General features: G+C 42.3%; 2 protein-coding genes across 2 annotated transcripts; both read right to left on the bottom strand.

Moving 5' to 3' along the window:
* Window positions 1-236: 236 nt before the first annotated feature.
* Window positions 237-10,834, bottom strand: LOC118565925 (DNA polymerase nu-like). Its single transcript, XM_036147012.1, has 7 exons — window positions 10,676-10,834; window positions 7,523-8,314; window positions 6,000-6,169; window positions 5,721-5,899; window positions 5,442-5,578; window positions 2,406-2,466; window positions 237-307 (listed from the first exon to the last, which is right to left on the bottom strand). Exons 2-7 carry the CDS (start codon window positions 8,012-8,014, stop codon window positions 237-239), a joined length of 1,110 nt encoding a protein of 369 aa, XP_036002905.1. The 5' UTR covers window positions 8,015-8,314; window positions 10,676-10,834.
* Window positions 10,835-12,035: 1,201 nt separating this feature from the next.
* LOC110367050 lies at window positions 12,036-16,105 on the bottom strand. The gene is made up of 3 exons (XM_036146342.1): window positions 15,891-16,105; window positions 12,808-13,122; window positions 12,036-12,738 (listed from the first exon to the last, which is right to left on the bottom strand). The coding sequence occupies exons 1-3, from the start codon at window positions 16,016-16,018 to the stop codon at window positions 12,036-12,038; spliced, it is 1,146 nt and encodes a 381-aa protein (XP_036002235.1). The 5' UTR covers window positions 16,019-16,105.
* Between the last annotated feature and the right edge of the window lie 146 nt (window positions 16,106-16,251).

Raw genomic sequence — 16,251 nt, forward strand, 5'->3', positions numbered from 1 at the left:
CCGGCAAACATCCAGCCAAACTCCCAGAATGTGACTTTTCTCTGTGTCTCCCTCACCGCCTGGAGCTGCTTCCAGACTGCCTCATCAATATTAGATGCCAGCCCTTTAGTTGGTACAGGCATGGAGGAGATCTGCGTGCCAACTATATGAATGGCTGCGTTTTGTTCCATCAAGACGCAGAGTTTATCCCTCTTGATCCGGATTAACTGGATATTAAAAAGGATCTACGATGGGATCTAAAGAGCCCAGGCGAACAGTGACATGTTCTTCCGGTGACACCTGTCTTGCTGAATTTTAGTGATGTCGTCTGGAAAACAAAACACCCTGTGAGCACGCTGGTGAGTCACTGTCTGGCTGAGAGGAGACTGGATGTTCAGACAGGTGAACCTGACGGGTTCACGGCTGAAACCCTAAACGACAGAGTAGGGCCGTACCTGACTGCATTCATTGTTACTGAATGTTGCAAAAAGACAAGCGCACGCGCATCTCCGTGTCTCCATCTCTGTGTGTGTGTGATGTTCTTTCATGCAGCTAGCCTCTTAAAAGACAAAAGAAGAATCAGACCATCTAGTCTATTTATAGTCTTAGCAGCCAAGATGCCAGGACATTCTCCACGACGACTCCCCTGTTGGTGACTCCAGCAGCAGCAGCGACTGAGTTTAAGGGTGTATGTTTGATTGTGCGCCTGGAAACAAAAAAAAAAAAAAAAAAAAAGACTGCGGGGATCTGCGTCTACAACATTAATCAGTGTCTTTGTGAGGCCGTGATAACTCTTGCATTTTTATCTCCACATAATCCCAGAAGACGTCTCCCCTTAATGGAGGAAGAAAACACAAATCTCTTTTTTTCCCCTTCATCGGTTCTGAAAGTTTCCCCCCCTCCCGCACCAGAGGTCTCGCTGTTTAACAGTTATCTGAAGCCAACTATCTCCCAGACTCTGATTCTGTAGCCAAAATTTCACCCAGACAGGAATGACGCAGCAGAAATCTACAAAAAAAAAAAAACACATTTAAAAGGGCAGTTATCAAAAAAGTCTGAAGACAATAAGCAAAGAATAAATAAAATTTACAGCATGTAACATATAGACTACCAGCTCCTTATTTTATTACTTCCTACATTATAAACACATAATGAGAAAATCAAAACTATGAAGCAGATGTATAGAAGTATGTAGCAAACAAAAAATTGTGAACTCAAAAGATCTTTTATATGCTAGATTCTTCAGAATACGGCCCCATTTGTTTCGATTGCTGCTTTTCCCACTCTTGACCTTCTCTAGCTGAGCTCCTTGAGGTCGTCACCTGAAATAGTTTTCCAACACTCTTGAAGGACTTCCCAGACGTAGCAGTAAGAATAAAGGCAAACCATTGAATTGGAAAGTGTGTCCAAAACTTTGGAACAGGTTGTGAATAAACCACTACAGTTGTTCCTTAAAGCAGAGACGTACATTTGAAAGAGTCTTCAGAGCTCTGCCTCCCTGAAACACCATCACCATCTTTGGATGAACATAATATGAACTGGTTTAAACAAAAGATTCTCCCTATCGCAGAAAAGAGGAGGCTGATTATAAAGTTCATTCCAACTACTACTGTGAAGAATCTGCGACCATTAAGAGTCGGTGAGAATCAGGGCTTCAGCTATGGAGCGCAGTCTTTGGATACGTCCCACCTAGTCTTATCCTTAAATAGCTCTAACATGTGACGCATGCAAAGCCATCCCATGCTACCGTTACGTCAGTCCATTTATAACCACATCTAAGCCTTTTGAAATGTAAATGTGTCGTTTCACCAATGCCTAAAGATTCCCAATCCAACATGGCGCCTTTGTACCCATAAAGGTTTTTTTTCCCCTCAGCGTTTGAGCCAAACGGCTGACAGGCAGCATTCTAGCCAGCACACCTGCAGCCAAAACATTAAACACATCCATGCTTATACCGCTTTGATCTACTCCAGTGCTGCTGTGGTATACCGCTGAAACATCCTAAAACATTTTGACAGTGGGAAGTGAGTTTGCTCAGACCGTCACCGACCATTTGAAGGTTTTGAGACGACGCCTCCTTACCCCAAGCAGGTCTGAAGTCCTCTTAAGCGCCCCTTTGTCCACACAGATGCTGTGACTTTCCATGGCTGAAATGCAACAAACATTTTCCAGCCATCAAGAGTGATGAGTGTGCTTTTAATTGTTTCAGTAAGAAAAGGATATAAAGGTTTAACAGCATCCTTTTTTGAAGGAAAATGGGTGTAATAATTAGATAATAAGATAATAATTATTAGATAATAAGGTTGTTATTTTTTACACATAATTACACGTTATTTTTTCACACATAAATCATACTAATTCAGGGACAAAGAAAGTCATTAAAACGTATGTGAAAAGAATGTTGGGGAAGAAACAGCGGCGCTTACCTCCGAGAACAGTGATCATCTTCACCTCCATCTCTGAGTAAAGTTCCCACAGGCCTCGGCTCTGAAAATGCAGTCAGTCAGGCAGGTTATTTGTGTCTTTTTACACATACATTTAATTCAGAGAGTACCACCAACCTGCAGTTTAGAGCATAAAGTCACATTGAGCTCATAGAGCCGATAGAGACTTGAAATGATCTGAGAAACCTGACAAAAGAGAGCAGACAGGTGAATAGAGGGAGGTGGTAAGATTATTTTGTAGATGTCTTGTCATAACTAAACAGGCGTGGTCTGATTCCCAGTAGGACGATGCACCAAAGGTTTTAAGGTCCCATTATAAAATCTGTCAGACATAGGGTTTAAAGTAGTTCGTTAGACGGTAGAGAAAGGGTCAAAGTTTTCTCTGGCTGTTTGCAGCGCACCGTGGAGCCCCTCCCCCACCTGTTCCTGTGCATTGATGCTCAGCTGGCTGAAAGAAGGCTACAAGAGTTTTCCTTCCCTTAGACAGAGGACAAATTCAGCCGTTTGGATTATTTTCCAGCCATGAGGAACACATATGTATGGTGTGGAAACAGAGAGTGCCGTTCGTCACTCTGATTAAAGTGACGCCCTTTTAAACTACCACAAAAATGAGGCTGTTTCACTTGTGCTACTCTAAAGGGCTTACGTGCAGAAATTAATAATAGTATGCATAGTAAGTATACTCAAAATAAGCTTTAAAAACAACATCATTTTGGAGTTGCTTTTTACCTTATGTTCAAATATGAACATTGAAAATAAAATAGTAAAACAAATGGGGCCAGAGCCTGTTCCTGTAATGCCCGTTACACACTGTGCGATCTTCTGTCATCACAGACGTAAGACCAGGACAGCTGTAAAATCGTGGAGAAACCTTTGGTCCTGCCTCTACATCGGCGGTCTTACGTCCCACGGTGAGACAGGTTCACGGACGGTTGTTAGCGTCTCGCGACCAAAAATAATCTGTGATCAATATCTGACAGTGCAGGAATTAAGAATGAATATATCTCACAGTGTGACAGCTGCTACGACCTGCCTCTACTAATCAGAGCTACCGTGGTAGCCTACGAGAGTTTTCACAGGTTCCTAACGGTGTTGCCCGCAAATAAAGAAAAAAAGGTTGATATGTTTAGGATTTGTGAATCAATTCCTGTCGGGGATAAGCTGCCCTGTTTGCTCCGATCAGACAAGCTTGTTTAACCGAAGCAAACACACCGCCACACGGAGCCCCATTCAGCTGCTGTGTGCGTGTCGAACTGCACGCCAGCCACAAACCAGTGACAGCTTTTATTATTGCTCCCTTATTGCGGCGGCCTACGTAGACCAAGAGGGACAAATAATTTGGGTCCCAGAGCATTTTTTCATCCTCTTGGATTTTTTATTTATTTATTTTTTTGCACCTGACTTTGATCTGCCGGACTGGGACATTTTTGCCGATCTTATATTATTTTTATTTATTTATGGAAGGACATTGGTAATGGATTAAACAGATTGATCCAAAGATAACTATTTAATTTATCACTGGATCATTATTCATTAAACTTATTTAGTTGCGGTTTTGTTTCAGATGGATTTGGGATTGAAGCGTAGAGCATGCGTCTGAACAGCTGATAGTTTGTGCCGCCGGTGCTCTAGATGGATGGCAGACGCTGATCAGGTTTCTTATTGTCATCCTTTGTACGTTCTTTTGTAGTAAACGGTGATCATACAATGTGCACGCAAGCACATTGATGTTGTACCAAAGATTATTAAATCCGCGTCGCACCGTGTGTCACGGAGGCCAGAAAATGGTAGACCGCTCCCTCTACTTTAGGGGTCTGTCCTTGCTGAAAGCGGAGGACTTTACCTTGTGGTCTTGTTCAGGAATGATGCAACAGGAGAGAGACGGATCCTGCAGATGAAGCCTCATCTACATTACTGCACCTATGGATCATGACCGAAAGAACGACATCCTGGATATAAGCAGAGAAAGCAAGCTTCCTCCACAGGGCGGCAGGACTAAGCCTCCTGGTCCGTGAATGCCTTGGGACTCCGATTCATCCATCCATCCATCCATCCATCCATCCATGGATGTTGATGGTGATATTATGGACTTTATTCTCAAAGTCACATCTGATCTCAGTCTCTGTAATTGGTTTCACGTATCAGCAATAATGATGGGACCTTGGGCTCTTAAATATGTTTGCAAACCTACTTATTCGAGGCGAGCTTTAAAATACTACTTTTTATAGCTCTTGACAGTAATCCTAAATGCAGCTGTTGTGTTTTTCTTGTGCAGTCTCCTCCAGTTCTAGTAGCTTTAATGAATATCATGGTTGTAGTTTATTCTTCCAATGTTAATCGAACAGAAGCGCCACACATGTTCTTTTGTATACGCCTTTAAGTGATTCTGTCCCCATTCGTTTGTTTATTAGTCTGGTGAAAAAGTCATTACGTCTGTGATTTGCAAGGTTAATTACGCTGTAATTCAATCAAACTCCGGGATAATTAAACCCAAACTGGAGTTGCACCAGAACATCCTTATAGCATACCAACATCTCCTAAATCCTTCGCGAGTTTGTTCTTTATAACTCAGATGCTTCACTGCTCAGAGCCAAATGAACTTCCTAAAATATTCATTGCTTTTATTTGGGGGTTTTTAGGGGCATTGAATGTTAAGATGTCTAAGTCTAAGTTGTCTAAGTCTAAGATACATTTAACTCCTGCTTGGCTGTGGAAAGTGTCTTACCTACTGTATGCCACAGTACTTCAGAAAACAGAACTTAGTGAATGCACAAAGCTTCTTTAAGCATAGATTCTGCGAGTTGTTTCTATGTGCGTCTTTCCCACAGTGAAATATTCCCTCCTCCATATTGGCTGCTGTGTTTGAAGAATAGTTTCATAATTAAATAAAGGCTCGGAGATCTTGAGAGGGAACAGAGCACAGACAAGAAATCTCTGACACTCTTACACGCTCGCTGCATTGACGTTTAACAACCTCCTGTTTTCACACACAAATGAACGAAATGACATTTTGCTAACCTTGTCAGGACCCGGGGAAGGTGCTGCGCTCGGTCTTTTGCAGTGTTTATTAAGCAGGTCATGGAAGCAGGAGGAGGGATCGGTGGGATCCAGCAGCCACCCTGAAACCTGTGGATCGTGGATCTGACAGCCTGCCACTGCAAACAGTGAAAAACTCATAAAGATAAGAGCGACATAACACAGTGAAGCCTGATATGAAGAGAGCCTGGTAGTAATGGCTGAATACAACTTGTCTAGAAAGCACTGACAGAGCAATCCTTGCAGAAAGATGCAGCTGACAACGAACTGAAAAACCTTTGGTGTGTGAGAGAAGGGTGTGAAGGTGCATCATGTTAAGAGTCCCACCTTCTTTCCAGCTGAGATCCTGTCTGTAATACAGCAAAACTGTACGAAGAAAATCCTTGGCTTTATAGCAAACCACCAGCTGAGACCTTGACAACACCCGCAGAAGCACATCTCTGCGGTACACAATCGTCGGCATACTTTTAGGATGCTTGTGACGGACGTAAAAACTAATCTGCATCTGCAGCCAAACTCTTCATCGAAGAGCAGACAGACCTGGTGAAGAGCTGCTGAGTGTGCTGAATGTGCTGTTGTGTCCACGGAGGGTTGCGCTCTAGTTTTAAGTAGACCAGCTTGTCATTCAGAGCCGGTGAGCAACCGGGTGTGGCGCAGCGAGGATCGGTCTTCATCAGCACAAGGAGGCCACTCGCCGGTGGAGCGAGCTTCTGTGTCAGGTACCGGAGCAGAAAACGTCAGACGGCAGAGCAGGACTTAGCTAGGTCTAAGTCACACGGCTGTCCAGCTTAGACCAGCAGTTCTCAAGTTCTACGTTTTACTATTTCAGGTATTTTTAAATCAGTAGAACTGGAAGACTTTGACTTTTTCTTAGTTGGTTTTAAGTAAAAAAAAACAAAAACAACAAAAAACAGCCACCCCTCTTTGGCACTTTGTGACTGGTTTAAGGAAACGTCCCAGTTTTTTACTAAGATGTTGACATTTTCAAGTTTGAAGTCAGAAAGATTTACAGAAGAGTCCTTCCCCCCCTAAGTTGGAATTTAAAGATAGAAATCCAACATGGCAGCTTTGTATCCATTCCTTATAAAAAATACTCAAGTGACGCTACAGTGACTAAAGATTCAACATATAGAGATCATTATTATTATTATTATTGTTATCATAGTCGATGAGCACATCAATCATTGAACTCCATTGTTGAACTGAGCCATGATGACGTTGGGTTTGTTGTTCCCAAATCCAAGTTCTGACTTTAGAAGCAAAGTAAACATCATAAGAAGCCACCACTGATTATTTATGGTTAGTTGTTGTCTGCCTCATTTCGTACCGGGAGTAGGGCTGGACGATATAGGAAAAAAGCATATTGATAAAATAGAAATCATATTGGTTGATATCGATAATTATCAACAAATTTAAAACATATATTTCAAGTGCAGCCCTGGCCATTTTATGCTGTTGCTTAGCGACCTATTTTTAGATACAGAAAACACAAATACTGAATTCAAACTACAACCGTTTATTCAACCATGTTTTTGCCAAAACTTTAAGTTTAAAAAAAAAAAAAAAAGAACTGATGCTCTCTGAACTCTTTGAAGGGGGCGGAGCTTGGCGACGGAGCATTCCTGAGTCTGCGTTGTGATTGGTTGGGAGGATGTAATGACTGTAATATTAACCTAAATGATAGGCTAGAATGCAAAAGGAAGGGAAACTGTTATTCTATTGAACTTTTTATTGAATTTTTTTCTATCATCGATATACGTCTATCGAACCATACATATCGTTATTGAATTATCGTCCAGCCCTAACCGGGAGTTCCCTGAATTATCTCGCCTGAACCTCTAAAAACAGTTAATTTGCTCACATTTACCACTAAAAGCAGTCAACGTAGTATAAGTAGTACGTGTAACACAGCATGAGAAGCAACTCCTCCGAGGCCAAATTAATAAAGTATGACACAATTCACCCAACGACCCAATAAATGTAATGTTAATGATCGGTACCAGCGACTCATCTTTTAAGAGAAATAGTTGTTCTCAGTGTGCGCATCACTCGGGTCCACTCACCTGTTCTGGGTCTAACTGGGTTGTTCCATCCTGAAACGTCATGGTCAGCACCACCACCTCAGCCTGCCCCGCCTCCTCTAGCATCTGCACTCTCTCCTCTGGGCTCAGCCTCCCAGAATCCTTTATTCTGGCGTCAGACGTCAGGGCTGTGGGTTTTGGGCCGGTTCTGGGCTGAGTTTGTAGCTCACTGGTGGTAACTACGTCATGAGAACCTTTTGGACCATCTATGGATGGGTCGATCATTAATTTGGCCAACTTGTGTTTGCATAATTTGGCCAGGGCTTTCTGCTTGGGTGCAATCCTTGCCATTTCATTGGAGGATTTCCCCCCTGTGCTCTGACTAGTGGGCTGAGTCTGCTCCAGGACATGGGATTCTGCGTGGGTTTTAAACAAAGTCCTCATATCACAGGGAGTGATTTTAACCTGGGCTTGTTGCTCCTCTGATGACGTTGGACATCCAGAAATGGATGTCTGAACTCTGATTTTCATCATCTCACTCACTCCTCCTTCCGCCGCTGTGACTTGTGAGGAACACGGCGGTTTCCACTTCGGAGGGCGACTCGTCTTGCAGCTCTTGAGGGGTGGACTCCCACATTGACGTTGGAATGCATCGCACTTCCTCTTTTGGGGAAAGGATGGAGTGAGGGGAGAATGGCGTGAATAAATCTCAGAAGGTTTTTCTTTTGGATCTATCTCTCTGTCGAGTGCTGCTGAAGCTATGCTTAAGTCCTGTTGCAGCGAGGAGTTTTGTGCGCTTTCTGGGATCGCTACCAGGTCTGATTTACCGTAGGTCTTCACCAAAGATGAGCAGAGAGCAGAACAGGAAGGCAAACAACAAAAATATAGCACAAAATTAGAAGATGACAGAAAACGGACTGCGGCTGTTTATGAAGATCTAATATACAGCATCATATAGAAATATTAAAACCCTATGAAGTTTTTCACATTTCATTAAGTCACAACCACAAACCTTAATATTGTTGTACATGGTGCACCGGCACAGAGCAGAAGATAACAGTGAAGTGGAAAGAAAATTATACATGCTTTACATTTTTTTTTCTAAACATAGAAGTAGAGAACAGACAACATCATGAAGATCAGGGAACCCAGCAGACAGGTCAGGGAGAACGATGTGGGGAGTTTTAAAGACGGATAAGAATAATAAAGCTGTACCGTGGACTTTGAGCATTTTGTGGAGAATCGTTCAGTTCACCATTTCAAAACAGAGCAACTCCTACTAAGACATAGCCGTCCACCTAAACTGAGAAGCCAGGAAATAAAAAGCACTAATCTGAGGAGGAGCCAACATGCCCATGCTAACTCTGGAGGAGCAGCAGCCTCTGTATATTGATCGCGCTACCTGCTGCGCCACAAGCGCGCCTGAAGGAAGCCATTGTTGAATTAAAGAAGGTGCTCTGGTTGGATGAGGCTGAAATCAAGCTTTTTGAGCCTTAAACAAACTTCTAGGCCTGTTGGGAAACCGCACATGGTGAAACCTAGTGGTGGCCGCATCATGGCATCTGGTTGTGCAAAACTGATGTGATTCTACAAAGTACCGACTCAGAGGGCCTGAATACAACCTCAGTGTGGAGTGTGTGAAAGCCATGTATAATTTGTGTTGGTCCATCCCATAAAATTCCAATAAAATACGTTGTATTTTGTAGTTCTAATGTGAGCAAATATGAAAAGGCTCCCAGGGTGCGAATGCTTTTGCAGGTTACTATAGCTTCAACATTTCTCTTAGAATAATGTGGAATTCGCCAAAAAGCAAGCAAACATAACAGCAGGTGGGTTTGCGGTTAAAAAGGGCAAAAAGAAAACACAAACGGGTCGAAAAGGATGTGGGATTCAGCCCTCGGCACCGATTCCCAGACAAGACGACAGACAGGGAAGATGCTGTTTGTCTGAGAAGTCTGCCTGAAGCTGGGAGGGGGTCACAGAGCTGGACCTTTATACACTCACTGAGTACCAACCCCCATACGGTCCCCACGTTTTGATTTATCAGGGGGGGAAATGGCTTGCTTCTTCCTTTTTCCTGTTCTGTTGGCAATTTTGATCATTTAATACTGATTATTACAACAGTTATAATCTGTATAATATATACATTATAAAGTATATATTATTAAATAAGGAGTATATATTGTGTTCAGTGAGAACATACTAAGCTTCCTTATAATCTAATGCAAATTATTAAAAAAAAAATCCCCTAAAATGCAGGCAATAGATGTGCGGCTAAATATTGAAACGAGATAAAACAAACAATTATGAGCAAGTGCATGCAGGTGCATAATTGTGTATGGGTGTCAGCACAGGGTTCACTGCATAGGCATTCCTGTGAATCAGCTCCCTGAGGAGAATCTTCCTCATTTCCCTGTAAACACAAGCCGTTTTCCTGCTGACAGAGTCATGAACCTCCCCTGGGTGCTGTGCTACAGGATATAGATAGAAAAGCAAGGCGGGCCGTGGCCCGTAGCCGAGCGCCGGGCGAATCAAACTGTGAAAGAGAGTGAGTGAGAAGGGAGGGAAAGAGAGAGAGAGAGAGAGAGGACATCTGCTGCTGATTGTAGCAATACAGTACAGTTCTGCACCTCTTTCTGTAATCTTCTTTCCCTGCATCTTTTTCGTGCGCTCTCTCGCATCTTTGATCCGTTCATTCATAGATCCATAACCTCCCCCTTTTTCCCTTTGTAGTTCCTACTACAAAGAACCAACCGTACCAACGGCATCGGGACGGCTATGCAAGAACTTCTGGTGAACCTTCCGGCTCAGTAATGAGCCATCAGCTGCCTGTGCGCTGCAACACTTCCTTCACTTCCCAATTTCACGCAAGACGGATTAATTTGTCAGTGTGTGAAGACATGGAGACCTAATCCCCAAGCTGAAAGCGGCTATTTAAATGTAAGGACTTTTTGGATGCCAGCAATAAGAGTAACGAGTGTCTCCCAGAAAGGGGGATTAAGAGGCAGAGGAAGTGGTTGAACTCGTCTGTATGTATAAAAAAGCAGTAAGGAAGCTCCAAATAATGTCAGCGAGTACTTTTCATGTTTCAGAACCAAAGTTTTTCACTATAGAAATGTAACAAAAACTTCAAAATCACTTTGATCACCTTTTGTCTCACTTTTATCAATGTATAGTTGCTCCATAAAGGCTCACCTGCAGACAGGCAAGGAGCTGCTGGTTGCCGGGACGACAGTGAGGCCTGAACTCTGACCTAAAAGGCCCGTACTCAAGGGAAAGTGCTGGCACGGGACGTCGCTCTCCATCCGAGCCATCTAGAAGGAAGCAAGTGACAGCATTTTTTTTTTTATCCGATCATCGTTTTTCTTGCACATCCTGAATCAATAGATCTACTCTGTTGGGTAAGCGTGTATAAAGGCCGTAAAGAGGGCAGCATGCATCAGCACAGCGTGACGCAGGGAGGCCTGCCAAGACTGTGTGAAGCTTGTTTTTAGGTGTGCGCTGCTGAGAGGGGAGTGCGTCAGCTGATTCAGCACTGTCTGTGCGTCTAAGACTCAGGCGGCTTCAGGCGAATGCGGCGTGAGCGGCCGCAGCGTTGTGTCAAAGATGTTTCCTCGGCGCTGACGTGCCGTCGCTGCCGATCAGCAGAAGAAAAAGACGGCTGAGTCGCACTGCTGCTCCGCTTTAAATGTTTTAGTCTCCCTGAGAAGGGTTCTACCAAAGCAACTATCTTCTACTTTAGCTTTATTACTGTCAGGTGGCACGGCGGCGCTGTTAGCGCTATTGCCTTACAGCAAGAAGGTCCTGGGTTTGAATCCCAGCCTGAGCTGTGTCAGCACTGAGTTTGCATGTTGTCGACATAAATCATTGGTGGCTCTCAGGGTACTCTGTGTACCTCTAGCTAAACTGCTGCATTAAATGAACATTTGATCTAAGACTGAAGGACATCTAAATCTTTACGAATCCTCTTACCATAATAATATGGTGAGCTTAGCTAATAAATACAGACTGCTGCCATCAGGTTGGAGACACAGGGATTCACAGTTTAATAAGGTCCATCTGAGAAATGCTTCTGTACATGAATCAATGCTGAAACTAAACATGGAGCATTAACCAGCGTGGATCGTTGTCATCTGGCATCTTACAATGTCTCCTTTTTGATTCTGTGTATGGATACCGTTGTAAAACTATCCCTAGTTCTCCAGAATAAGGCTGATTTGTGCTCAACCTTAGAGATCAATTGAGCATTCATCATTTTTAAGCTTTTGTTCCTTTGTATTTAAGTCGTCTGAGGACAAACTGAAGCAAAAATATTCATAACTGAATTTCCATGGTACTGTATATATTTAATCTGTTGGTAAAAGTATGCAGCTAAAGAAGGGCTGTAGCTCCCCCTGGTGGTGACTACTATATGTACAATCTAGTTAAAAATCAGCAATAGACTGATAATGATTAGTCTAATTAATCCAATGCTGTGATGAATGATGCTATTGAAATTTAAATACAGAGTTAACTGAAATAAAAACAGTCAAGAAAATGTAACAAATCACCAGATTCAATGTGGAGAATACAAGAAAACTAACTTACCAGCAGATCTAGGCAAAGGTCTGACCTCTTCTATCTTTTGTGCATCTGAGTTTAATTTGTGTAATTCAGTGTCTTGAATGTGAAAGCAGTTCAGCTGTTTAGGGTCCACATCATGCTTAATGTTTTCCTCTGTGCCTGCTTCTGCTCTGCAGTCCACTGCCACAGCTATGAAGCCAGATTTATCCAGGTCGTGAGCGTTGTTGTCCTCCGGGATAAATTTGGTGGCTTCAGACTGAACTAGGGGTCCCTCTGAGAGCTCCCCTGCAGCTATTTCAGCTCCTATTTGGCCCGTGTCTGTTGTTACAAAGTCAGACGGAGGCAGGTGTCGCCTTTTGGTTTCAGCTGCGTTTAGCTCTGGGTGCGGATGTTCTTCTACAACATCAGCATCCTCTTCTGAGGGGCTAGACACACTCTGTCTCCACTCCTCTCCACCGCCTGAAGGTACAAGGCTCTCCGCTTCATTGGTACTAATATCCCAGATAGCTTCGTCTTCATTACCTGCACTTGATGAGTTCACGGTCTCTTTACGTTTATCAGAGTAGGGTAATAGTGTGCGACAAGCTGCAGAATGAGATTCAGGCTGCTCTGCTGTGGAGGCAAACACTTCATCAGGGCCGTTGTCGTTTGGGAATGTATTGAGCGTGGAAGCCGGCTTTAACGTCCCTGCAGAACTTTAGGAGAAAAACAAAAATTTGCATGAATATTTTAAAATCTCACGGTTAATTTGCTTTGCCTCTTACCTAATGCAGGGTGGAGTTTGATGATCAGAAAGACGGTTTGGTAGTCGGAGGGAAAAGGATAATGGGTGTCGTTGGCAGGAGGATTCGTCTGTCTCCTGAGAGAATGACAGAGCCTGTCTGGACAGGTAAGCAGGGGGCTCTGGGTACAATCTGTGGGAATATGTCTGGAAACACTCATAATAGGGGGACGCCTGAGGAGTTTCCTTGTGGAGTGAGGAATCCCAGCAGGAGGCGGCCCAATCATCAGCAGTAGTCTGATGACTTGGGGTATCGTTGGTAGAGTTATGGTCAGAGGTGGCAAACAGGACTTGGGGCCTGGATCGCAGCAATAAAGAGCAATATTTTTAGGTATTCTAATATTGTGTAACATTCCCTTACTAAACAGCAATAGAAGTTAAAGGAGCATAGCGCAAGTTCCAGTTTTTACAGGTGTCTGCCCCCTCTGGTGACACATTTAAATGACACCAGTTATGTGCAAGCGTGTGGGAGAAGAGGAAAACCATCTGCCACTGCAGCTGAACAGGTCTTTTGTTTAGATGCGTAATGTCTCAAGGTAAGTTAGCCTGTGTTCTCTCGCTAATGCAGCGGAGGCTTAAAGCAGCAGAGTGTAAGTTTTGACCCAAGTACTAGCTTAATTGTATATATATATATATATATATATATATATATATATATATATATATATATATATATATATATATATAGAGAGAGAGAGAGAGAGAGAGAGAGAGAGAGAGAGATAGATAGATAGATAGATAGATAGATAGATAGATAGATAGGGCACCTAATGTTTCAAAACGGAACAACAGCATGCCACTGACAACAGTCTAATATGCTGTTTCCTCAACTGTCCTTTTTTCTCTGAAACTCCACTGAATTTTTAATGACACAGGATGGGTAAAAAAATGTTGTACTGTGTCATTTTTCTGGTCCTCTTCTCTTACTGACTTCCATGTTTGCAGGCTGCTGACCTTTTGCCGAGATAAAATACCAAATTCTGCGCTCTGTTTTGGGAACCCTGGGAACTCTTATCTGATTGGCTCAGGAACCAGGAAGTAAACACGGGCTACACTCTGAACCAAAGTAGTTCCAGACCGTATCTCTAAGTTTGAAAGGAGAAAAACTTGACCAAGACATTGTTGGTGGGAAAACACTGATAGTTTATTGGGAATTTTACTTCCATCCTGGGTGACAAGTGAGAACGATTTTGGTTAATTTTATAGTACGGTACATTTTTCACTTATTGATCCTTTAAATGATTGTTCCAGTCAATATACAGCACCAGGTGCGTATTGATGCTCCATGATGGCTGCCCTTCTCAAAAACAAAAACTCACCTATATAACTTTAGAGGGTCGGATCTGCCGCTGAATGGGTCTTGTGACCGAGAAGGCCGCTCTCGGTCACAAGACCCATTCTAGTCCATTCTCCCAAACAAAACAGATATGACACCTACCTGAACACACATATTTGTGGTTCTCTTATGTAGGATTTAATGTAGAGGGGTGAATGTGGTAACTCCATGACTTCTCAGTCTGCTGGTACAGAGTGGTCTGCTATCAGATTCCAAAACACGGAGACTGTTTACTTTTGCGACAGTGCAGTGTTGCCAGTGACCTTCAGAGGTATTAAACCTGGAAGTTACAGGTGTAACACCCCCTAGTGGCTAAAAGTTACATGGTGCTGCTTTAAAGTGGTCAAGTGAACGAGAGCACGTCACGCTCAGAGAATTCAGCCTGAATCACTCTCTCGTCTCTCATTGAGCCTAGAGAGGCAACCGCGATAAATAGAGGATAACTAATTTTACACGTCAGGCAATTGTAAGGGCATGTATGAGAAAGAAATTAATATTTAACCTTTAAACTTGCGCAATGCTCCTTTAATTATAAACACAGACACAGCAAACCCAAGAGAACATGATACAAAAAATGCTTTTGCCAGATAAAACCAAAATGTATCTTTTTTGCCTTAGTGCTAAATTCTATGTATTTGAAAATACAGCCCATTATAACAACCATGAAATATGGTGCCACCACCATGATGATGTGGGGATATTTTTCTTCTTCTTAGAGATTAGAAAATCCTCAGGCTGGGCGAGAAGTCCCCCTTCCCAACAGGAAAATTATTAAAACCAGAGCCACCATGCAATGGTTTAGGTCAACCTGTTCACTTACACTTGGGCTCCATTACAATGAAGAATGGGCCAAAGCTAATGTGCAAACCAAATAACAACAATCAATAATACATGCAATTATATTTGTAGCAAGGGGTGATTCTTACCAGTATTGACCTAATATGCTAAACACAAATGTACACAACTCTGTCTTACTTCAAAAACTGTTTGCAAATGATGTAATACTTTCCAGATCACAGGTACAAGCTACTTTATGTAAGTCTGTCAAGTAAAACCTAGGATGGTCATGACAAGGGCTGCACAATTAATCACTCTGCACCAGTGAGATAATCTAATTTTATTATTTGTTTTAGAGTTTATATAATCATACTTTTTTTTTTTACCAGAAACTTTCAGGAATCTCACCATGGCATTAAGTAGTGGCCAGTATGTTTAATACATAGACATGTTTGTTGGTTGCACTTTATGTTTAACAAGGATTGACGTCCAGTTCAATTAAAAGCTGTTCTCTTTAATAATATTCTGATTAATAAAAACTGTTAAATTTCTTGTTTTAAAAAATCCTTGTTTATAAGCATCTTTATCTACAGGCTTGTGGTTAATACAGAGAAAAGTCAAAAACCGCAATCGCAATTTTGATTTTTGGCAAACTTTTACAGCCCTAGTCATGACTTTGCATTACTTGGTCTATATTGACACTGGACATGGTCTGAAAAGCATTTATAGCTGAACTTTGGTCTAGCTAGGTACTTTATGGCCGATAGAGTAATCTAATGGCCTCTAGTTGCTTGCATTACTCAGCTGCAGCCAAGTTCTTTTCTGCTGAGTCATGGTCAGGTTACCCAAAGGCCACCTTTTTAGAGCTTCTAATAGCACACAAACTATATTTTTTTATTGGTGCAAAGGATTGCACATACTTTCATAACTGTCTAGAGACATATCTGACTTACCAATAGGAGAAACTGTCTCCATTTTCCATCTGACTGCAGCTGCTTGGAGTCCATGACTCCACGGGGCTATAATTACACCTTTCCTCTAGCAAATAAAAAAACACAAGGGATGAAATCCAAATACACATCCATTTATGACATAGGTCAAAACAAGCAAGAGTGTTTCCATATTGATTATTCACTCCCCCTCTTTCATCATAAAACTTTACAAAAAAGGTACATCTACAATAACGTCCAATTTTGGTAGTTCTTAAAACACTCCTATAAAGGCTACAATATTAAACTAAATATAATAGAATGGACTAGACAGAAAACGGTATTTTATCTCCTATTTAAAGCTTCTACTCTGACTGACTTTGCC

This window comes from Fundulus heteroclitus, chromosome 14, assembly GCF_011125445.2.
Source record: "Fundulus heteroclitus isolate FHET01 chromosome 14, MU-UCD_Fhet_4.1, whole genome shotgun sequence".
NCBI lineage: Eukaryota > Metazoa > Chordata > Actinopteri > Cyprinodontiformes > Fundulidae > Fundulus > Fundulus heteroclitus.